A 23,016-nucleotide genomic window follows, 5' to 3' on the forward strand; every position below is an offset into this window, starting at 1 on the left:
GGGGAAAATGGGAATTTGGAGGGGGGAATGGGAATTTTAGAGGAGAAAAAATGGGGATTTTGGGGGAAAAATGGGAATTTTGGGGGGGGAAAAAACGGGGATTGGGGGGAAAATGGAATTTGGGGGGGAAAATGGGGATTTGGGAGGATAAAACAGGGATTTGGGGGAAAAAATGGAATTTTAGAGGGGAAAAAATGGGAATTCTGGGGGGGGAAAACGGGAATTTTGGGGGGGAAAATGGGGATTTGGGAGGATAAAACAGGGATTTGAGGGGAAAAATGGGGAATTTGGGGGGAAAATGGGAATTTGGGGGGGAAACGGGAATTTTAGAGGGGAAAAAATGGGAATTTTGGGGGTAAAATGGGGATTTGGGGGGGAAAAATGGGAATTTGGGGGGAAAAAACAGGGATTGGGGGGAAAATGGGAATTTGGGGGGGAAAATGGGGATTTGGGAGGATAAAACAGGGATTTGGGGGAAAAAAATGGGAATTCTGGGGGGAGAAACGGGAATTTTGGGGGAAAACGGGAATTTTAGAGGGGAAAAGTGGGAATTCTGGGGGGAAAATGGGAATTTTGGGGGGAAAAATGGGGATTTTGGGGGAAAAAATGGGAATTTTGGGGGGGAAAAACCAGGGATTGGGGGGAAAATGGGAATTTGGGAGGATAAAACAGGGATTTGAGGGGAAGAAATGGGAATTTGGGGGGGAAAATGGGGATTTGGGAGGATAAAACAGGGATTTGGGGGAAAAAATGGGAATTTTGGGAAAAAAAAAAAGAACTTTGGGGGAAAACCCCAGGATTTGGGGGGGGAAAAATGCGGATTTGGGGGGGAAAACGGGGATTTTGTGCATCAGAAATTGCAGGGATTTTGGGGAATTTGGGGAATTTGGGGAATTGTGATCCCAGTTTTCCGTGGTCCCCGAGGTGTCGGGCCGGGAGCTGCGCGAGGAGCGAGCCCGGCTCAGCCGGAGCCTCATCCCGGCGCTGCCCCAGCTCCTGGAGAAGGTGCGGAAATTCGGGAACTGGGGGGAAATCCGGGAATTCGGGGGGAAAGCCGGGAGTTTGGGGCTTTGGGGGATGCTGGGGATTTTTTTTTTATTTTTTTGGGATTTTTTTTTTATTTTTTGGGGGTTTTTTTGGGGATTTTTTTGGAATTTTTGGGGATTTTTTTGGAATTTTTTGGGAGATTTGGGGGGGGGGGATTTTTTTTTTTTTTTTTTAATTTTTTGGGGATTTTTTTGGAATTTTTTGGATTTTTTGGGGGCTTTTCTTGGAATTTTTGGGGGATTTTTGGGGATTTTTTTCCAGGATTTTTTGGGAATTTTTGGGAATTTTTGGGGGATTTTTTCGGGATTTTTGGGGGTTTCTGGGAGATTTTTTTTGGATTTTTTTTGGAATTTCTGGAGGATTTTTGGGGATTTTTTTGGATTTTTTGGGGGTTCTTTCAGGGGTTTTTTGGGATTTTTTGGGGATTCTTGGGAATTTCTTTGGGACTTTTTTGGGCCTTTTTAGGGAATTTTGGGGGATTTTTTTGGGGGGGTTTTTGGGGAATTTCCCAGGAGGTTTTAGGGAATTTTTGAATTTTTGGGGGATTTTTGGGGGATTTTTTTTTGATTTTTGGGGATTTTTTGGAATTTTTTTGGAACTTTGGGTGGATTTGGGGGGGTTTTTTGGGGGGGTTTTTTTTAGTTTTTGGGGGATTTTGGGGAGGTTTCTTTGGGATTTTTTGGGGGGAATTTTTGGCATTTTTTTTGGCGGATTTTTGAGGGTTTTTTTTTAATTTTTGGCGGGATTTTATGGAATTTTTGGGGGGATTTTTTGGGATGTTGGGGAAATTGGGGATTTTTTCACCTGGAGGTGACCCTGAGATCCCAAATATCCCCCAGATTCCCATTTTTTTCCCCCCAAATTCCTTTTTTTCCCCAAAATTCCCATTTTATCCCGCCAAATCCCCATTTTTTCCCCCCAAATCCCTGTTTTTATCCCCCCCAATCCCCAGTTTTCCCCCAAAATTCCCATTTTTCCCCCCAAAATTCCCATTTTACCCCCCCAAATCCTGTTTTCTTCCCCCAAAATTCTCTTTTTCCCCAATCCCCATTTTTCCCCCAAAATTCCCATTTTTCCCCCCAAAATTCCCATTTTACCCCCCCAAATCCTGTTTTCTTCCCCCAAAATTCTCTTTTTTTTTCCCAAATTCCCAGTTTTTCCCCCAAATCCCCATTTTTTCGGCCCAAATTCCCATTTCCCACCCCCCGATTTCCATTTTTTCCCCTCAAATCCCTGCGTGTTTTTCCCAAATCCCCATCTTTCCCCCCGGAATTCCCATTCCCCCCCCCCCCCAAATCCCTGTTTTCATCCCCCCAAGTCCCCATTTTTCCCCAAAATCCCCATTTCCCCCCCCAGAATTCCCATTTTCCCCCCAAAATTCCCATTTCCCCCCAAATCCTGTTTTTTTCCCCCCAAAACTCTCTTTTTTTTCCCCAAATTCCCATTTTCCCCCCAGAATTCCCGTTTTCCCCCCCCAAATTCCCATTTTTCCCCCCCAAATCTGTGTTTTATTCCCCCAAATTCCCGTTTTTTCCCCAAATTCCCATTTTTCTCCTGGAATTCTCCATTTCCACTCCCCCAAATTCCCATTTTCCCCCCCGAATCCCCATTTTTCCCGCTCAAAATTCCCATTTTACCCCCAGAATTCCCATTTTCCCCTCCAAAATTCCTGTTTTTCCCCCTGGAATTCCCATTTTATCCCCCCAAATTCCCATTTTTCCCCCCCCAAATCCTGTTTTTTTCCCCCAAAATTCTTTTTTTTTCCCAAAATTCCCATTTTCCACCTCTGGAATTCCCATTTTTCCCCCAGAATTCCCTTTTTTGCCCCAGAATTCCCCTTTTTTCTCACAGATCCCTGTTTTATCCCCCCAAATTCCCGTTTTTTCCCCCAAATCCTTGGTTTTTTGCCCCCAAAATCCTTGTTTTCCCCCCCAAAATTCCCATTTTTCACCCCAAATTCCCGTTTTTCCTCACAAATCCCTGTTTTTTCCCCTGGAATTCCCATTTCCCCCTCAGAATTCCCATTTTTCCCCCCAAATCCCCATTTTCCCCACCCAAATCCCGGTTTTTTCCCCCATAATTCTCTTTTTTTATCCCAAAATTCCCATTTTTCACCCAAAATTCCCGGTCTTTTTCCTGAAATTCCCATTTCCCTCTCTGCAATTCCCATTTTCCCCCAGAATTCCCATTTTCCCCCTCTGGAATTCCCATTTTTCCCCCGGAATTCCCATTTCCCCTCTGCAATTCCCCTTTTCCCCCCCAAAATTCCCGTTTTTTCCCCCCGCAATTCCCTGGTTTTTTCCCCCCCAAATCCCCATTTTCCCCCGGAATTCCCATTTTCCCCCCCAAATTCCCCTTTTCCCCCCAAAATTCCCATTTTTTTCCCAAAAATTCCCATTTGTCCCTCGGAATTCCCGTTTTTTCTCACAAATCCCTGGTTTTTTCCCCCCAAAATCCTTGGTTTCCCCCCCCAAAATACCCATTTTTCACCCAAAATTCCCATTTCCCCCTCCGGAATTCCCATTTCCCCCTCCGGAATTCCCGTTTTTCACCCAAAATTCTCATTTTTTCACCCAAAATTCCCATTTCCCCCCCTCTGCCATTCCCAGTTCTCGGCGGAGCCGGCGCCGGTGGCGGCGCTGCTGGAGCTGCTCCCGCACCTGGAGCTGGGAATGTTCCGCACGGAGCGCTGGGACAAGGTGCGGCCTCCCAGTAACCCCCAGTTCACACCAGTAACCCCCAGTTCAAACCAGTAACCCCCCAGTGCCCTCCCAGTGCCATCCCAGTAACCCCCAGTGCCCTCCCAGTAACCCCCAGTGCCCTCCCAGTAACCGCACCTGGAGCTGGGAATGTTCCGCACGGAGCGCTGGGACAAGGTGCGGCCTCCCAGTAACCCCCAGTTCACACCAGTAACCCCCAGTTCAAACCAGTAACCCCCCAGTGCCCTCCCAGTGCCATCCCAGTAACCCCCAGTGCCCTCCCAGTAACCGCACCTGGAGCTGGGAATGTTCCGCACGGAGCGCTGGGACAAGGTGCGGCCTCCCAGTAACCCCCAGTTCACACCAGTAACCCCCAGTGCCATCCCAGTAACCCCCAGTTCACACCAGTAACCCCCAGTGCCCTCCCAGTAACCCCCAGTGCCATCCCAGTAACCCCTCCCAGTGCCTCCCAGTGTCTCCCAGTGCCTCCTCCCAGTGCCTCCCAGTCCATCCCAGTCCCTCCCAGTGCCCCCTCCCAGTGCTCCCAGTGGCTCCCAGTACCGCCTCCCAGTGCTCCCAGTGCCTCCCAGTGCCCCCTCCCAGTGCTCCCAGTGCCTCCCAGTGCCCCCTCCCAGTGCTCCCAGTGCCTCCCAGTGCTGCCTCCCAGTGCCTCCCAGTGCCCCCTCCCAGTGCTCCCAGTGCCTCCCAGTGCCTCCCAGTACCGCCTCCCAGTGCTCCCAGTGCCTCCCAGTGCTGCCTCCCAGTGCCTCCCAGTGCCTCCCAGTGCTCCCAGTGCCTCCCAGTGCCCCCAAACCCCCTCCCAGTGGCCTCCCAGTGCCTCCCAGTCCATCCCAGTGTCCCCAAACCCCTTCCCAGTGCCCCCAAACCCCCTCCCAGTGCTCCCAGTGCCTCCCAGTGCCGCCTCCCAGTGCCCCCTCCCAGTGCTTCCAGTGCCTCTCAGTGCCTCCCAGTGTCCCCAAACCCCCTCCCAGTGCCCCCAAACCCCCTCCCAGTGGCTCCCAGTGGCTCCCAGTCCATCCCAGTGTGTGGGCAGTGCCTGGAGCAGGTGCTGGAGCGGATCCAGGAGCTCTTTGGGAAGCACTCGGAGCCCTTCCCGCTGCTCCCAGTGCTCCCAGTGCCTCCCAGTGCCGCCTCCCAGTGCCTCCCAGTGCCTCCCAGTGCCGCCTCCCAGTGCTCCCAGTGCTCCCAGTGCCTCCCAGTGCCGCCTCCTAGTGCCTCCCAGTGCCCCCTCCCAGTGCCTCCCAGTACCGCCTCCCAGTGCTCCCAGTGCCTCCCAGTGCCCCCTCCCAGTGGCTCCCAGTGGCTCCCAGTCCATCCCAGTGTCCCCAAACCCCCTCCCAGTGCCCCCAAACCCCCTCCCAGTGGCTCCCAGTGGCTCCCAGTCCATCCCAGTGTGTGGGCAGTGCCTGGAGCAGGTGCTGGAGCGGATCCAGGAGCTCTTTGGGAAGCACTCGGAGCCCTTCCCGCTGCTCCCAGTGCTCCCAGTGCCTCCCAGTGCCGCCTCCCAGTGCCTCCCAGTGCCTCCCAGTGCCCCCTCCCAGTGCTCCCAGTGCCTCCCAGTGCCGCCTCCCAGTGCTCCCAGTGCCTCCCAGTGCCGCCTCCCAGTGCCTCCCAGTGCCCCCTCCCAGTGGCTCCCAGTGGCTCCCAGTCCATCCCAGTGCCCCCGAACCCCCTCCCAGTGGCTCCCAGTGGCTCCCAGTCCATCCCAGTGTCCCCAAACCCCCTCCCAGTCCCCCCAAACCCCCTCCCAGTGGCCTCCCAGTGGCTCCCAGTCCATCCCAGTGCCCCCAAACCCCCTCCCAGTGCCCCCAAACCCCCTCCCGGTGGCTCCCAGTGGCTCCCAGTCCATCCCAGTGTGTGGGCAGTGCCTGGAGCAGGTGCTGGAGCGGATCCAGGAGCTCTTTGGGAAGCACTCGGAGCCCTTCCCGCTGCTCCCAGTGCTCCCAGTGCCTCCCAGTACCGCCTCCCAGTGCCTCCCAGTGCCCCCTCCCAGTGCCTCCCAGTGCCGCCTCCCAGTGCTCCCAGTGCCTCCCAGTGCCTCCCAGTGCCGCCTCCTAGTGCCTCCCAGTGCCCCCTCCCAGTGCCTCCCAGTACCGCCTCCCAGTGCTCCCAGTGCCTCCCAGTGCCGCCTCCCAGTGCCTCCCAGTGCCCCCTCCCAGTGCCTCCCAGTGCCCCCTCCCAGTGCCTCCCAGTACCGCCTCCCAGTGCTCCCAGTGCCTCCCAGTACCGCCTCCCAGTGCCTCCCAGTGCCGCCTCCCAGTGCTCCCAGTGCTCCCAGTGCCTCCCAGTGCCGCCTCCCAGTCCATCCCAGTGCCCCCAAACCCCCTCCCAGTGCCCCCAAACCCCCTCCCGGTGGCTCCCAGTGGCTCCCAGTCCATCCCAGTGTGTGGGCAGTGCCTGGAGCAGGTGCTGGAGCGGATCCAGGAGCTCTTTGGGAAGCACTCCGAGCCCTTCCCGGTGCTCTCGGCCGCCTCCGGGGCTCTCCGGGCGCTCTCGGAGCCGCAGCTGCCCCTGCACGGCCTCGGGGCCCTCGCCCGCAGCCGCCTCGGGGACGCCCTGGGCCAGCGGTGCCAGCTGCAGGTCAGCCAGCTGCTGCAGGTACGGGCATTTTGGGGGCATTTCTGGGGATTTTGGGGCATTTTGGGGGGATTTGGAAATGCCGTGGGGCAGCAGTGCCAGCTGCAGGTCAGCCAGCTGCTGCAGGTGTGGCATTTTGGGGGATTTTGGGGCATTTTGGGGAGATTTGGGGGACATTGGGGATGCCCTGGGGCAGCGGTGCCAGCTGCAGATCAGCCAGCTGCTGCAGGTGCGGCATTTCTGGGGATTTTGGGGCATTTTGGGGGGATTTTGGTACGTTGTGGGGGGATTTGGGGCCATTTTGGGGGCCCTGGGGACTCGGTTGGTGACAGTGGGCTGGCCCTGTCCCCACTTCTGTCCCCATTTCTCTCCCCTCTGTCCCCTCTGTCCCTCTGTCCCTCTGTCCTTCTGTCCCCTCTCTGTCCCCTCTCTGTCTCCTCTCTGTCCCCCCTCTGTGCCTCTGTCCCCTCTGTCCCTCTGTCCCTCTGTCCTTCTGTCCTCTCTCTGTCTCCCCTCTGTCCCTCTGTCCCTCTGTCCCCTCTGTCCCCTCTGTCCCTCTGTCCCTTCTGTCCCTCTGTCCCCTCTGTCCCCTCTCTGTCCCTCTGTCCCTCTGTCCCCTCTGTCCCTCTGTCCCTTCTGTCCCCTCTGTCCCTCTGTCCCTCTGTCCCTCTGTCCTTCTGTCCTCTCTCTGTCTCCCCTCTGTCCCTCTGTCCCTCTGTCCCCTCTGTCCCCTCTGTCCCTCTGTCCCTTCTGTCCCTCTGTCCCCTCTGTCCCCTCTCTGTCCCTCTGTCCCTCTGTCCCCTCTGTCCCTCTGTCCCTTCTGTCCCCTCTGTCCCTCTGTCCCTCTGTCCCTCTGTCCCTCTGTCCCTCTGTCCCTTCTGTCCCTCTGTCCCTCTGTCCCCTCTGTCCCCTCTCTGTCCCTCTGTCCCTCTGTCCCTCTGTCCCTCTGTCCCCTCTCTGTCCCTCTGTCCCTCTGTCCCTCTGTCCCCTCTGTCCCTCTGTCCCCTCTGTCCCCTCTCTGTCCCTCTGTCCCTCTGTCCCTTCTGTCCCTTTGTCCCTCTGTCCCCTCTGTCCCTTCTGTCCCTCTGTCCCTCTGTCTCCTCTGTCCCTCTGTCCCTCTGTCCCTCTGTCCCCTCTGTCCCTCTGTCCCTCTGTCCCTCTGTCCCTTCTGTCCCTCTGTCCCTCTGTCCCTCTGTCCCCTCTGTCCCCTCTCTGTCCCTTCTGTCCCTCTGTCCCCTCTCTGTCCCTCTGTCCCTTCTGTCCCTCTGTCCCTCTGTCCCTCTGTCCCCTCTGTCCCTCTGTCTCCTCTGTCCCCTCTGTCCCTCTGTCCCTCTGTCCCTCTGTCCCTCTGTCCCCTCTGTCCCTCTGTCCCTTCTGTCCCTCTGTCCCCTCTCTGTCCCTCTGTCCCTCTGTCCCCTCTCTGTCCCTCTGTCCCTCTGTCCCTCTGTCCCCTCTCTGTCCCTCTGTCTCCTCTGTCCCCTCTGTCCCTCTGTCCCTCTGTCCCCTCTGTCCCTCTGTCCCTCTGTCCCCTCTGTCCCCTCTGTCCCTCTGTCCCTCTGTCCCCTCTGTCCCTCTGTCCCTCTGTCCCCTCTGTCCCCTCTGTCCCTCTGTCCCTTCTGTCCCTTCTGTCCCTCTGTCCCCTCTGTCCCCTCTGTCCCTCTGTCTCCTCTGTCCCCTCTGTCCCTCTGTCCCCTCTCTGTCCGTCTGTCCCCACCCCAGGCCGCGGCCCCGGATGAGGAGGACATTTATGGGCTGGCGGCCACCCTGAGGAGACTCTCGGCCCTGTTCAGGTGACAGCGGGGCCACCCTGGGGACACCCTGGGGACACCTTGGGGACACCCTGGGGACACCTTTGGGGGGGTTGGGGACACCCTGGGGACACCCTGAGGACACCCCGGGGGGGGTTGGGGACATCCTGGGGACACCTTGGGGACATCAGGGACACTCTGGGGACACCTGGGGACACCTGGGGACACCCTGGGGACACCCTGAGGACCTTGGGGACACCCTGGGGACACCCCGGGGGGGGTTGGGGACACCCCGGGGGGGGTTGGGGACATCCTGGGGACACCTGGGGACATCCTGGGGACACCCTGGGGACATCAGGGACACCCTGGGGACACCCTGAGGGGGTTGGGGACACCCTGGGGACACCCTGGGGGGGTTGGGGACACTTTAGGGCCACCCTGGGGGGATTGAGGACACCTTGGGGCACCCTGGGGACTTCTGGGGACATTTTGGGGGGATTTGGGGACATTTGGGGACCTTGGGGCCACCTCCTGCCCTTGTCCCCGATGTCCCCAAGCCCCTCAGCGTCCCCAAATGGCCCCAAATGGCCCCAAATGGCCCCAAATGGCGCCGATGTCCCCTCAGGGACCACGACCTGACCCCCTGGGGCCTCTTCGAGCCCTGCTGGCGCCTCCTGCGCCGCGCCACCGACACCGGCGAGGTGCCAGCGCAGGTGAGGGCCGGGGACAGCCCGGGGACAGCCCGGGGCACCCTGGGGCACCCTGGGGCACCCTGGGGACACCCTGGGGCACCCTGGGGACATTGGGGGCATCGTGGGGACATTGGGGACACCCTGGGGACACCCTGGGGACATCCTGGGGACACCCTGGGACACCCGGGGGGGTTTGGGGACACCCTGGGGACACCCTGGGGGCACCCTGGGGACACCTTGGGGACACCTCGGGGACACCCTGGGGACACCCTGGGGACATCCTGGGGAAATTGGGGACATCCTGGGGACATTGGGGACACTCCGGGGACACTCTGGGGACATTGGGGACACCCTGGGGACACTCTGGGGACACCCTGGGACATCGGGGACACCCTGGGGACATCCTGGGGACACCCTGGGGAAATTGGGGACATCGTGGGGACATTGGGGACACCTTGGGGACACCCTGGGGACATCCTGGGACACCTTGGGGGGTTTGGGGACACCCTGGGGACATCAGGGGACACCCTTGGGGACACCCCGGGGACACCTTGGGGACACCTTGGGGGGTTTGGGGACACCCCGGGGGCACCCTGGGGACATTGGGGACACCTTGGTGATGTTTGGGGCCATTTTGGGACGTTTTGGGTAAATTTTGAGGTCTTTTGGGGCCGTTTTAGGGCCACTTTTGGCCGTTTTAGGTCATTTTGGGGGCATTTGGGGCCATTTTGGGGCCTTTTGGGGTCACTTGGGGCCATTTTGGGTCATTTTGGGGGCATTTTTGGCTGTTTTGGGGTCATCTGGGGCCATTTTGGGGCCCTTTTTGGCTGTTTTGGGGTCATTTGGGGCCATTTGGGGACGCTTTGGGGCCATTTTGGTGATATTTGGGGCCATGTGGGGCTTTTTGGGGCCATTTTAGGGCCACTTTCAGCCATTTTGGCTCATTTGGAGCCATTTTGGGGTCATTTGTGGCCATCTTGGGTAATTTGGGGCCATTTTGGGGCGTTTTGATGACGTTTGGAGCCATTTCAGGGGCACTTCCAGCCATTTTGGGGCATTTTGAGGCCATTTTGGTGACATTTGGGGCCATTTTGGAGCCATTTCAGGGCCACTTCTGGTCATTTTGGGGTAATTTTGGGGCCACTTTTGGCCATTTTGGGGTAATTTTGGGGCCATTTTGGGGCCATTTGGGGCCATTTTGGGGCCATTTTTGGCTATTTTGGGGTCATTTGGGGCTATTTTGGGGCCGTTTGGGGTCATTTGGGGCCATTTTTGGCTGTTTTGGGGTCATTTGGAGCCATTTTGGGGCCCTTTTTGGCTGTTTTGGGGTCATTTGGGGCCATTTTGGGATCATTTTGGGGCCATTTTTCGCTATTTTGGGGTCATTTGGGGCCATTTTGGGGCCATTTTTGGGACCATTTTGGGGCCTTTTGGGGCCATTTTGGGGCCATTTTTGGCTGTTTTGGGGTCATTTGGGGCCATTTTGGGGCCGTTTTTGGCTATTTTGGGGTCTTTTGGGGTCATTTGGGGCCATTTTGGGGCCATTTTTGGCCATTTTGGGGCCTTTCAGAGCCACTTTAGGGCCCCTTGTGTTCATTTTGGGGTAATTTTGGAGCCATTTGGGGACTTTTGGTGGCCCTGTCCCCCCAGGTGACCATCCCGGCCATCTCGTGCCTCTTCTTCCACCTGCTCTGGGAGCTCTCCCGAATTCCCGAATCCGGAGCCCCCCCGGTGAGGAATCCCCCAAAAAATTCCCCCCCAAAATTCCAAAAAATTCCCCTAAAAATTCCCCCTAAAATTAAAAAAAAAAATCATCCAAATTCCCCTAAATTTCCTGAATTTTTGAATCCCAAAAATCGCTCCCAAAATTCCCCAAATCCCTCAAATCCTCCCTCAAATCCCCCAAATCTCTCCCAAAATTCCCCAAATCCCTTAAATCCCACCCCAATCCCCCCGAAATTCCCAAAAATCCCCCCAAAATCCCTAAAGTCTCACCCCAAACCCCATCCCAGAACCCCCAAATTCCCTAAGTCCCACCCCAAATCCCTCAAATCCCCCAAATCCCTCCCAAAATTCCCCAAAATCCCCTAAATCCTCCCCCAGTGCCTCCAAAATTCCCAAAAATCCCCCCCAAATCCCTTAAATCCCACCCCAAATCCCAATAAATCTCCACATCCCACCCTGAAATTCCCCAAATCCCTCAAATCCCCCAAAATCCCTCTGCAAATCCCAAAAATCCCCCCCCAAATCCCTTCAGTCCCACCCCAAATCCCAATAAATCCCCCAAATCCCTCCCGAAATTCCCCAAATCCCTCAAATCCTCCCCCAAATCCCCCTCTGAAATTCCCCAAATCCCTCAAATCTCACCCCAAATCCCAATAAATCCCCAATTCCCCAAAATTCCTCAAATCCCTCCTGAAATTCCCCAAATCCCTTCAATCCCACCCCAAATCCCATCCCCGATCCCTCAGATCCCCCCCAAAATTCCCCAAATCCCTCAAATCCCCCCCCAAATCCCAATAAATCTCCACATCCCACCCTGAAATTCCCAAAATCCCTCAAATCCTCCCTCAGATCCCCAAAATCCCTCCCGAAATTCCCCAAAACCCCTCAAATCCCACCCCAATCAGCCTAAAATTCCCAAAAATCCCCCCCGAAGTTCCCCAAATCCCTTCAATCCCACCCCAAATCCCAGTAAAGCCCAAAAATCCTCCTAAAATCCCACCCCAGTCCCCCCAAAATTCCCAAAAATCCCCCCCAAAATGCCCCAAATCCCACCCCAAATCCCAATAAATCCCCAAATCCCCCCTGAGCTTCCCCCAATCCCACTGGGAATTCCCAGAATTCCTGGCATTCCTGGAGTTCCTGGAGTTCCTGGCATTCCCGGCATTCCCGCTGTTTCCGACAGTCTCGCTGAGAATTCCCGGCATTTCCACTGAGAATTCCTGCCATTCCCGCTGTTCCTGCTGAGAATTCCCACCATTCCCAGAATTCCCGGCATTCCCGCTATTCCCGCCATTCCCAGCATTTCCAGAATTCCCAAAATTCCCGGCATTCCCGCTGCTCCCTCTGAGAATTCCCGCCATTCTCGCTGAGAATTCCCGCCATTCCCACTGGAATTCCCGGAATTCCTGCCATTCCCACTGGAATTCCCGCCATTCCCGGAATTCCCGCCATTCCCGCGGAGAATTCCCGCCATTCCCGCTATTCCCGCTATTCCTGCCATTCCCACTGGAATTCCCGCCATTCCCGGAATTCCCGCCATTCCCGCTGGAATTCCCGCCATTCCCGCTGAGAATTCCCACCATTCCCGCTGAGAGTTCCCGCCATTCCCACTGGAATTCCCGGAATTCCTGCCATTCCCACTGGAATTCCCGCCATTCCCGGAATTCCCGCCATTCCCGCTGAGAATTCCCGCCATTCCCGCTATTCCCGCTATTCCTGCCATTCCCACTGGAATTCCTGCCATTCCCGGAATTCCCGCCATTCCCGCTGAGAATTCCCGCCATTCCCGCTATTCCCGCTATTCCTGCCATTCCCACTGGAATTCCCGCCATTCCCGGAATTCCTGCCATTCCCACTGGAATTCCCGCCATTCCCGGAATTCCCGCCATTCCCGCTGAGAATTCCCGCCATTCTCGCTATTCCCGCTATTCCTGCCATTCCCACTGGAATTCCCGCCATTCCCGGAATTCCTGCCATTCCCACTGGAATTCCCGCCATTCCCGGAATTCCCGCCATTCCCGCTGAGAATTCCCGCCATTCCCGCTATTCCCGCTATTCCTGCCATTCCCACTGGAATTCCCGCCATTCCCGGAATTCCCGCCATTCCCGCTGAGAATTCCCGCCATTCCCGCTATTCCCGCTATTCCTGCCATTCCCACTGGAATTCCCGCCATTCCCGGAATTCCCGCCATTCCCGCTGAGAATTCCCGCCATTCCCGCTATTCCCGCTATTCCTGCCATTCCCACTGGAATTCCCGCCATTCCCGGAATTCCTGCCATTCCCGCTGAGAATTCCCGCCATTCCCGCTATTCCCGCTATTCCTGCCATTCCCACTGGAATTCCCGCCATTCCCGGAATTCCCGCCATTCCCGCTGAGAATTCCCGCCATTCCCGCTATTCCCGCTATTCCTGCCATTCCCACTGGAATTCCCGCCATTCCCGGAATTCCTGCCATTCCCGCTGAGAATTCCCGCCATTCCCGTTATTCCCGCTATTCCTGCCATTCCCACTGGAATTCCCGCCATTCCCGGAATTCCCGCCATTCCCGCTGAGAATTCCTGCCATTCCCGCTATTCCCGCTATTCCTGCCATTCCCACTGGAATTCCCGCCATTCCCGGAATTCCCGCCATTCCCGCTGAGAATTCCCGCCATTCCCGTTATTCCCGCTATTCCTGCCATTCCCACTGGAATTCCCGGAATTCCCGCCATTCCCGCGGAGAATTCCCGCCATTCCCAGAATTCCCGGAATTCCCACTACTCCCGCCATTCCCGCGGAGAATTCCCGCCATTCCCTCTGGCATTCCCTCTGGCATTCCGTCTGGAATTCCGGCCGTTCCCGCTGTCGTTGCAGGCGCAGCTCCGGGATTTCCGCTCGCGGGCGGCCTCGTTCTGCTCCTGGTGCCGGAGCTGCCTCGGCGAGCCCCAGCCCGGCCTGCGCCAGGCGGTGCGGGGCCCGCGGGATCCTCGGGGATCGGCTTGGGATCGGCTTGGGATCCTTTGGGAGCCTCTGGGATCGCTTTGGGATCATTTGGGATCGCTTTGGGGGGTTCGGGATCCTTTGGGATCCCCTGGGATCGGTTTGGGATCGGTTCGAGATCCTTTGGGATCGGTTTGGGATCCTTTGGGATCGGTTTGGGATCGGTTTGGGGGGTTCGGGATCGGTTTGGGGGGTTGGGATCCTTCGGGATCCACTGGGATCGGTTTGGGATCATTTGGGATCAGTTTGGGATCATTTGGGATCGCTTTGGGGGGTTCGGGATCCTTTGGGATCCCCTGGGATCAGTTTGGGATCGGTTCGAGATCCTTTGGGATCGGTTTGGGATCCTTTGGGATCGGTTTGGGATCGGTTTGGGGGGTTGGGATCCTTCGGGATCCACTGGGATCGGTTTGGGATCCTCTGGGATCGGTTTGGGGGGTTTGGGATCCTTTGGGAGCCCCGGGGAGCCTTTTGGGATCCTTTGGGATCGGTTTGGGGGGTTCGGGATCCTTTGGGAGCCTCTGGGATCGGTTTGGGATCCTTTGGGATTGGTTTGGGGGGGTTGGGATCTTTTGGGAGCCTCTGGGAGCCTTTGGGATCCTTTGGGAGCCTCTGAGATCAGTTTGGGATCCTTTGGGATTGGTTCAGGATCCTTTGGGATCGGTTTGGGATCATGGGGATCAGTTTGGGATCCTTTGAGATCGGTTTGGGGGGTTCGGGATCGTTTGGGAGCCTCTGGGAGCCTTTTGGGATCCTTTGGGATCCTCTGGGGTCCTTTGGGATCAGTTTGGGTTTGGGATCAGTTCGGGATGGGTTTGGGATGGGTTTGGGATCAGTTCGGGATGGGTTTGGGATCAGTTTGGGATGGGTTTGGGATCATTTCGGGATGGGTTTGGGATCGTTTCGGGATGGATTTGGGATCATTTCGGGATGGGTTTGGGATCAGTTTGGGATGGGTTTGGGATCGGTTTGGGATGGGTTTGGGATCATTTCGGGATGGATTTGGGATCAGTTTGGGATGGGTTTGGGATCAGTTTGGGTTTGGGATCGTTTCGGGATGGATTTGGGATCATTTCGGGATGGGTTTGGGATCAGTTTGGGTTTGGGATCGGTTTGGGATGGGTTTGGGATCATTTCGGGATGGGTTTGGGATCGGTTTGGGTTTGGGATCGGTTTGGGATGGGTTTGGGATCATTTCGGGATGGGTTTGGGATCAGTTTGGGATGGGTTTGGGATCAGTTCGGGATGGGTTTGGGATCAGTTTGGGATGGGTTTGGGATCAGTTTGGGTTTGGGATCGGTTTGGGATGGGTTTGGGATCGTTTCGGGATGGGTTTGGGATCAGTTCGGGATGGGTTTGGGATCAGTTTGGGTTTGGGATCGGTTTGGGATGGGTTTGGGATCGGTTCGGGATGGGTTTGGGATCGGTTTGGGATGGGTTTGGGATCATTTCGGGATGGGTTTGGGATCATTTCGGGATGGGTTTGGGCTCAGTTTGGGATGGGTTTGGGATCAGTTTGGGTTTGGGATTGTTTCAGGATGGATTTGGGATCATTTCGGGATGGGTTTGGGATCAGTTCGGGATGGGTTTGGGCTCAGTTTGGGTTTGGGATCATTTCGGGATGGGTTTGGGATCGGTTTGGGATGGGTTTGGGATCAGTTCGGGATGGGTTTGGGATCAGTTCGGGATGGGTTTGGGATCAGTTTGGGTTTGGGATCATTTCGGGATGGGTTTGGGATCGGTTTGGGATGGGTTTGGGATCAGTTCGGGATGGATTTGGGATCATTTCGGGATGGGTTTGGGATCAGTTCGGGATGGGTTTGGGATCAGTTTGGGATGGGTTTGGGATCAGTTTGGGTTTGGGATCATTTCGGGATGGGTTTGGGATCGGTTTGGGATGGGTTTGGGATCAGTTTGGGATGGGTTTGGGATCAGTTTGGGTTTGGGATCGTTTCGGGATGGGTTTGGGATCAGTTCGGGATGGGTTTGGGATCAGTTCGGGATGGGTTTGGGATCGGTTCGGGATGGGTTTGGGATCATTTCGGGATGGGTTTGGGATCAGTTCGGGATGGGTTTGGGATGGGTTTGGGATGGGTTTGGGATCAGTTCGGGATGGGTTTGGGATGGGTTTGGGATGGGTTTGGGATCAGTTTGGGATGGGTTTGGGATCATTTCGGGATGGGTTTGGGATCAGTTCGGGATGGATTTGGGATCATTTCGGGATGGGTTTGGGATCAGTTCGGGATGGGTTTGGGATCGTTTCAGGATGGGTTTGGGATTGTTTCAGGATGGATTTGGGATCAGTTCGGGATGGGTTTGGGATCAGTTCGGGATGGGTTTGGGATTGTTTCAGGATGGGTTTGGGATCATTTCGGGATGGGTTTGGGATCAGTTCGGGATGGGTTTGGGATCAGTTCGGGATGGGTTTGGGATCATTTCGGGATGGGTTTGGGATCATTTCGGGATGGGTTTGGGATCAGTTCGGGATGGGTTTGGGATCAGTTCGGGATGGATTTGGGATCAGTTTGGGTTTGGGATCGGTTTGGGATGGGTTTGGGATCAGTTTGGGTTTGGGATCGGTTTGGGATGGGTTTGGGATCATTTCGGGATGGGTTTGGGATCGGTTTGGGATGGGTTTGGGATCATTTCGGGATGGGTTTGGGATGGGTTTGGGATCATTTCGGGATGGGTTTGGGATCAGTTCGGGATGGGTTTGGGATCATTTCGGGATGGGTTTGGGATCAGTTCGGGATGGGTTTGGGATCATTTCAGGATGGGTTTGGGATCATTTCGGGATGGGTTTGGGATCAGTTCGGGATGGGTTTGGGATCAGTTCGGGATGGGTTTGGGATCAGTTTGGGTTTGGGATCGGTTTGGGATGGGTTTGGGATCATTTCGGGATGGGTTTGGGATGGGTTTGGGATTGTTTCAGGATGGGTTTGGGATCAGTTCGGGATGGGTTTGGGATTGTTTCAGGATGGGTTTGGGATCGTTTCAGGATGGATTTGGGATCATTTCGGGATGGGTTTGGGATCAGTTCGGGATGGGTTTGGGATTGTTTCAGGATGGGTTTGGGATCGTTTCAGGATGGATTTGGGATCATTTCGGGATGGGTTTGGGATCAGTTCGGGATGGGTTTGGGATCGTTTCAGGATGGATTTGGGATCGTTTCGGGATGGGTTTGGGATCATTTCGGGATGTGTTTGGGATCATTTCGGGATGGGTTTGGGATCAGTTCGGGATGGGTTTGGGATCAGTTCGGGATGGGTTTGGGATCAGTTTGGGTTTGGGATCATTTCGGGATGGGTTTGGGATCAGTTCGGGATGGGTTTGGGATTGTTTCAGGATGGGTTTGGGATCATTTCGGGATGCGTTTGGGATGGGTTTGGGATGGGTTTGGGATGGGTTTGGGATCATTTCGGGATGGGTTTGGGATCATTTCGGGATGGGTTTGGGATCATTTCGGGATGGGTTTGGGATCAGTTCGGGATGGGTTTGGGATCATTTCGGGATGGGTTTGGGATTGTTTCAGGATGGATTTGGGATCATTTCAGGATGGGTTTGGGATCATTTCGGGATGGGTTTGGGATCATTTCGGGATGGGTTTGGGATCATTTCGGGATGGGTTTGGGATCGTTTCAGGATGGATTTGGGATCATTTCAGGATGGGTTTGGGATCAGTTCGGGATGGGTTTGGGATCGGTTTGGGTTTGGGATCGGTTTGGGATGGGTTTGGGATCATTTCGGGATGGGTTTGGGATCATTTCGGGATGGATTTGGGATCATTTCAGGATGGGTTTGGGATCAGTTCGGGATGGGTTTGGGATCAGTTCGGGATGGGTTTGGGCTCAGTTTGGGTTTGGGATCGGTTTGGGATGGGTTTGGGATCAGTTCGGGATGGGTTTGGGATCAGTTTGGGTTTGGGATCGGTTCGGGATGGCTTTTGTGCGGCTGGGATCCAATCCCCCAATCCTCTGTTCCCCCCTGGCATTCCCGGTGCCCCATTCCCGGTGCCCCCGGCATTCCCGGTGCCCATTCCCGGCATTCCTTCCCGCAGGCATTCCTGGCGCTCCCGGTGCCCCATTCCCCTGGCATTCCCGGTGCCCATTCCCGGCATTCCCAGTGCCCCATTCCCCTGGCATTCCCAGTGCCCCATCCCTGGCATTCCCAGTGCCCATTCCCGGCATTCCTTCCCGCAGGCATTCCTGGCACTCCCTCTGCCCCATCCCTGGCATTCCCGGTGCCCCTGGCATTCCCGGTGCCCCCAGCACTCCCAGTGCCCATTCCCGGCATTCCTTCCCGCAGGCGTTCCTGGCATTCCCAATGCCCCAATCCCCTGGCATTCCCAGTGCCCCATTCCTGGCATTCCTTCCCACAGGCGTTTCTGGCACTCCCTCTGCCCCATCCCTGGCATTCCTGGTGCCCCTGGCATTCCCGGTGCCCCCGGCATTCCCGGCGCCCATTCCCGGCATTCCTTCCCGCAGGCGTTCTTGGCGCTCCCGGTGCCCCATTCCCCTGGCATTCCCGGTGCCCCCGGCACTCCCGGTGCCCCAATCCCTGGCGTTCCCGGTGCCCCAATCCCCTGGCACTCCTGGTGCCCCATCCCTGGCATTCCCGGTGCCCATTCCTGGCATTCCTTCCCGCAGGCGTTCTTGGCACTCCCTCTGCCCCATCCCTGGCATTCCCGGTGCCCCTGGCATTCCTGGTGCCCCCGGCACTCCCAGTGCCCATTCCCGGCATTCCTTCCCGCAGGCGTTCCTGGCATTCCCAATGCCCCAATCCCCTGGCATTCCTGGTGCCCCTGGCATTCCCAGTGCCCCATCCCTGGCATTCCTTCCCACAGGCGTTCCTGGCACTCCCTCTGCCCCATCCCTGGCATTCCCGGTGCCCCCGGCATTCCCGGCGCCCATTCCCGGCATTCCTTCCCGCAGGCGTTCTTGGCGCTCCCGGTGCCCCATTCCCCTGGCATTCCCGGTGCCCCTGGCATTCCCGGTGCCCCAATCCCCTGGCATTCCCGGTGCCCCCGGCACTCCCGGTGCCCCAATCCCCTGGCACTCCTGGTGCCCCATCCCTGGCATTCCCGGTGCCCCAATCCTCTGGCACTCCTGGTGCCCCATCCCTGGCATTCCCGGTGCCCCAATCCCCTGGCACTCCTGGTGCCCCATCCCTGGCGTTCCCGGTGCCCCCGGCATTCCCGGTGCCCATTGCCGGCATTCCTTCCCGCAGGCGTTCCTGGTGCTCTGTGACCTGCTGGTGCTGCTGGGCCCGGGGCAGCCGCGGGAGCCGCTGCGGCTGCAGCCGGAGCCGGAGCTGCCGGCCCAGCTCGGGGCCGCCCTCATGGACCTCGTGTTCCGCAGCCAGCCGGAGGCTGGGAACGGCAGCAGCGGGAACAGCGGGAACAGCGGGGATGGTGAGTGTGGAGCGGGAACAACGGGAACAGCGGGAACAGCGGGAACAGCGGGAATGGTGAGTGTGGAGTGGGAATGGGAACAGCGGGAACAACGGGAACAGCGGGAATGGTGAGTGTGGAGTGGGAATGGGAACAGCGGGAACAGCGGGAACAATGGGAATGGTGAGTGTGGAGTGGGAATGGGAACAGCGGGAACAGCGGGAACAACGGGAATGGTGAGTGTGGAGTGGGAATGGGAACAGCGGGAACAGCGGGAATGGTGAGTGTGGAGTGGGAATGGGAACAGCGGGAACAGCGGGAACAACGGGAATGGTGAGTGTGGAGTGGGAATGGGAACAGCGGGAACAGCGGGAACAACGGGAATGGTGAGTGTGGAGTGGGAATGGGAACAGCGGGAACAGCGGGAACAGCGGGGATGGTGAGTGTGGAGCGGGAACAACGGGAACAGCGGGAACAGCGGGAACAACGGGAATGGTGAGTGTGGAGTGGGAATGGGAACAGCGGGAACAGCGGGAACAACGGGAATGGTGAGTGTGGAGTGGGAATGGGAACAGCGGGAACAGCGGGAATGGTGAGTGTGGAGTGGGAATGGGAACAGCGGGAACAGCGGGAACAACGGGAATGGTGAGTGTGGAGTGGGAATGGGAACAGCGGGAACAGCGGGAACAGCGGGGATGGTGAGTGTGGAGTGGGAATGGGAACAGCGGGAACAACGGGAACAGCGGGAATGGTGAGTGTGGAGTGGGAACAACGGGAACAGTGGGAACAGCGGGAATGGTGAGTGTGGAGTGGGAACAACGGGAACAGCGGGAACAGCGGGAACAGCGGGAATGGTGAGTGTGGAGTGGGAATGGGAACAGCGGGAACAGCGGGAACAACGGGAATGGGAATGGTGAGTGCAGAGTGGGAACAATGGGAACAGCGGGAACAGCGGGAATGGTGAGTGTGGAGTGGGAACAGCGGGAACAACGGGAACAACGGGAATGGGAATGGGAACAGCGGGAACAGCGGGAACAGCGAGAACAACGGGAATGGTGAGTGTGGAGTGGGAATGGGAACAACGGGAACAGCGGGAACAATGGGAATGGGAATGGGAACAACGGGAACAGCGGGAATGGTGAGTGTGGAGTGGGAACAACGGGAACAGCGGGAACAGCGGGAATGGTGAGTGTGGAGTGGGAACAACGGGAACAATGGGAATGGGAATGGTGAGTGTGGAGTGGGAGCAGTGGGAACAACGGGAATGGGAACAACGGGAATGGAACAACGGGAATGGGAATGGGAACAACGAGAATGGGAACAATGGGACCAAAGGGAGCAACTGGAATTGTGAGCATGGAGCGGGAACGGGAACAACGGGAACAACGGGAACAACGGGAACAACGGGAATAATGGGAACGGGAATGGGAGCAATGGGAGCAACGGGAATGAGAACAATGGGGACAATGGGAACAACGGGAACAAAGAATAATGGGAACGGGAATGGGAACCACGGGAACAGTGGGAACCATGGGAACAACGGGAATGGGAACAACGGGAACAACGGGAATGGTGAGCACAGAGCGGGAGCGGGAACAACGGGAACGGGGAGCTTCGGGGATCTGGGGGTCTTGGGGGGGTCTTGGGGGGTTTGGGGGCTTTTTTGGGGGTTTTTTTGGGATCCCAACACCCCAGGTTCCACAATCCCAGAATTCCAGGCTCCCAAAATCCCCAAATTCCCCAAATTCCCAGATTCTCCAAGGTCCAACCCCTCGATTTTGCAGCTCCTTCCCAACCTTTCCCGTCTCTCAATTCCCTCTTCCCACAAATCCCCAAACCCCCCCCAATTCCAGGATCCCAAATTTTCCTGATCCCAAAGCCCCTCAAATTCCGCATCCCCATCACTCCCCAACCCCTGGAACTGCCTGGAATTCCCAAAATTCCCCAAATTCCCAGATTCTCCAAGGTCCAACCCCTCGATTTTGCAGCTCCTTCCCAACCTTTCCCCTCCCTCAATTCCCTCTTCCCACCATTCCCAAACCCCCCCAAATTCCAGGATCCTGAGATTCCCCGATCCCAAAGCCCCCAAATTTCACATCCCCATCACTCGCCAACACCTGGAACCGCCTGGAATTCCCAAAATCCCCAAAATCTCTGAAATCCCCAAAATTCCCAGATTCTCCAAGGTCCAACCCCTCGATTTTGCAGCTCCTTCCCAACTTTTGTTCTCCCTCAATTCCCTCTTCCCACCATTCCCAAACCCCTCCAATTCCAGGTTCCCAAATTTCCCTGATCCCAAAGCCCCTCAAATTCCGCATCCCCATCACTCCCCAACCCCTGGAACTTCCTGGAATTCCCAAAATTCCCCAAATTCCCAGATTCTCCAAGGTCCAACCCCTCGATTTTGCAGCTCCTTCCCAACTTTTGTTCTCCCTCAATTCCCTCTTCCCACCATTCCCAACCCCCCCCAATTCCAGGTTCCCAAATTTCCCCGATCCCAAAGCCCCTCAAATTCCGCATCCCCATCACTCCCCAACCCCTGGAACTGCCTGGAATTCCCAAAATTCCCCAAATTCCCAGATTCTCCAAGGTCCAACCCCTCGATTTTGCAGCTCCTTCCCAACTTTTGTTCTCCCTCAATTCCCTCTTCCCACCATTCCCAAACCCCTCCAATTCCAGGTTCCCAAATTTCCCTGATTCCAAACCCCCCAAATTCCACATCCCCATCACTCCCCGATCCCTGGAACTGCCCGGAATCCCCAAAGTTTCCAAAATCCCTTGAATTCCCAGATTCTCCAAGGTCCAACCCCTCGATTTTGCAGCTCCTTCCCAACCTTTCCCCTCCCTCAATTCCCTCTTCCCACCATTCCCAAACCCCCCCAAATTCCAGGATCCTGAGATTCCCCGATCCCAAAGCCCCCAAATTTCACATCCCCATCACTCGCCAACACCTGGAACCGCCTGGAATTCCCAAAATCCCCAAAATCCCTGAAATCCCCAAAATTCCCAGATTCTCCAAGGTCCAACCCCTCGATTTTGCAGCTCCTTCCCAACCTTTTCCCCTCCCACAATTCCCTCTTCCCCCAATCCCCAATCCCAAATCCCCCCAAATTCCACATCCCCATCACTCTCCGAGCCCTGAATTCCCAAAAATCCCCCAAAATTCCCCAAAATTCCTCCTTCCAGAGGCCTCCGAGGGCCACCTGGAGGAGCTGCACCAGCGCCGGCTGCTCTTGGCCGCCTTCTGCAAGCTCCTGCTCCAGGGGGTCCTGGAGCTCCGCGCCGCCTCCGACGTCTTCAAGCACTACTCCAAGGTGGGCTGCCACCCCCCGGGGGTCCCTTTTTTGGGCTCAATCCGGGCGATTTTGGGCAATTCCGGCTTTTTTCCCCATCCCCCGGCCAGTTCCACGACGATTACGGCGACGTCATCCGCAAGACGCTGCGGGCGGCGCGGGAGCTCGACCGCCTCGAGTGGGCTCGCACCGTGCTGCTCAGCCTGCAGCAGGTCGGGGATTTTTTGGGGGGGTTTCGGGAGGGTTTGGGGGCTCTGAAGGTTTTCCAGGGGTTTCCCGGTTTTTGGGATTTTTGGGATTTTTTGGGATTTTTTGGGATTTTTTTGGGATTTTTTTGGGGATTTTTTTGGGGATTTTTTGGGTGTTTTTTGGGTGTTTTTTCAGGGTTTTTTCAGGGTTTTCCAAGAGGTTCTCCATGTCCTGGAGGAGGTTTTTGGAATTTTCGGGAGGGTTTGGGGTCTCTGGGGGTTTTCCAGGGGTTTCCCCATTTTTTGGGATTTTTCTGGGATTTTTTGGGATTTTTAGGGATTTTTTTGGGATTTTTTTTTGGTTTTTAGGGTTTTTTTCAGGGTTTTTGGGGATTTTTCGGGGTTTTCCAAGAGGTTCTCCATGTCCTGGAGGAGGTTTTTGGGAATTTGAGGAGGGTTTGGGGTCTCCGGGGGTTTTCTAAGGGTTTCCCTATTTTTGGGGATTTTTTGGGATTTTTTAGGGATTTTTTTGGGATTTTTTGGTGTTTTTTCAGGGTTTCTTCAGGGTTTTCCAAGAGGTTCTCCATGCCTTGGAGGGGGTTTTTGGGAATTTCAGGAGGGTTTGGGGTCTCTGGGGGTTTTCTAAGGGTTTTCCTAT

General features: G+C 56.4%; 1 protein-coding gene and 1 long non-coding RNA gene across 2 annotated transcripts; both read left to right on the forward strand.

Annotated features, from left to right (window-relative positions):
* Window positions 1-892: 892 nt before the first annotated feature.
* LOC125321061 lies at window positions 893-4,932 on the forward strand. Its single transcript, XR_007201433.1, has 3 exons — window positions 893-1,005; window positions 3,657-3,746; window positions 4,801-4,932. It is a non-coding gene; the product is annotated as an uncharacterized LOC125321061 (long non-coding RNA).
* A 1,185-nt stretch (window positions 4,933-6,117) lies between these two features.
* Window positions 6,118-22,382, forward strand: LOC125321060 (cohesin subunit SA-3-like; the record flags this gene model as incomplete). The annotated part of the gene is made up of 9 exons (XM_048293462.1): window positions 6,118-6,365; window positions 8,064-8,134; window positions 8,650-8,805; window positions 10,435-10,515; window positions 13,363-13,455; window positions 18,715-18,863; window positions 19,688-19,731; window positions 22,064-22,191; window positions 22,281-22,382. Coding segments are annotated over exons 3-9 (726 nt in total), but the record flags the coding sequence as incomplete, so codon positions are not given.
* Between the last annotated feature and the right edge of the window lie 634 nt (window positions 22,383-23,016).

Source organism: Corvus hawaiiensis, unplaced genomic scaffold, assembly GCF_020740725.1.
Source record: "Corvus hawaiiensis isolate bCorHaw1 unplaced genomic scaffold, bCorHaw1.pri.cur scaffold_331_ctg1, whole genome shotgun sequence".
NCBI lineage: Eukaryota > Metazoa > Chordata > Aves > Passeriformes > Corvidae > Corvus > Corvus hawaiiensis.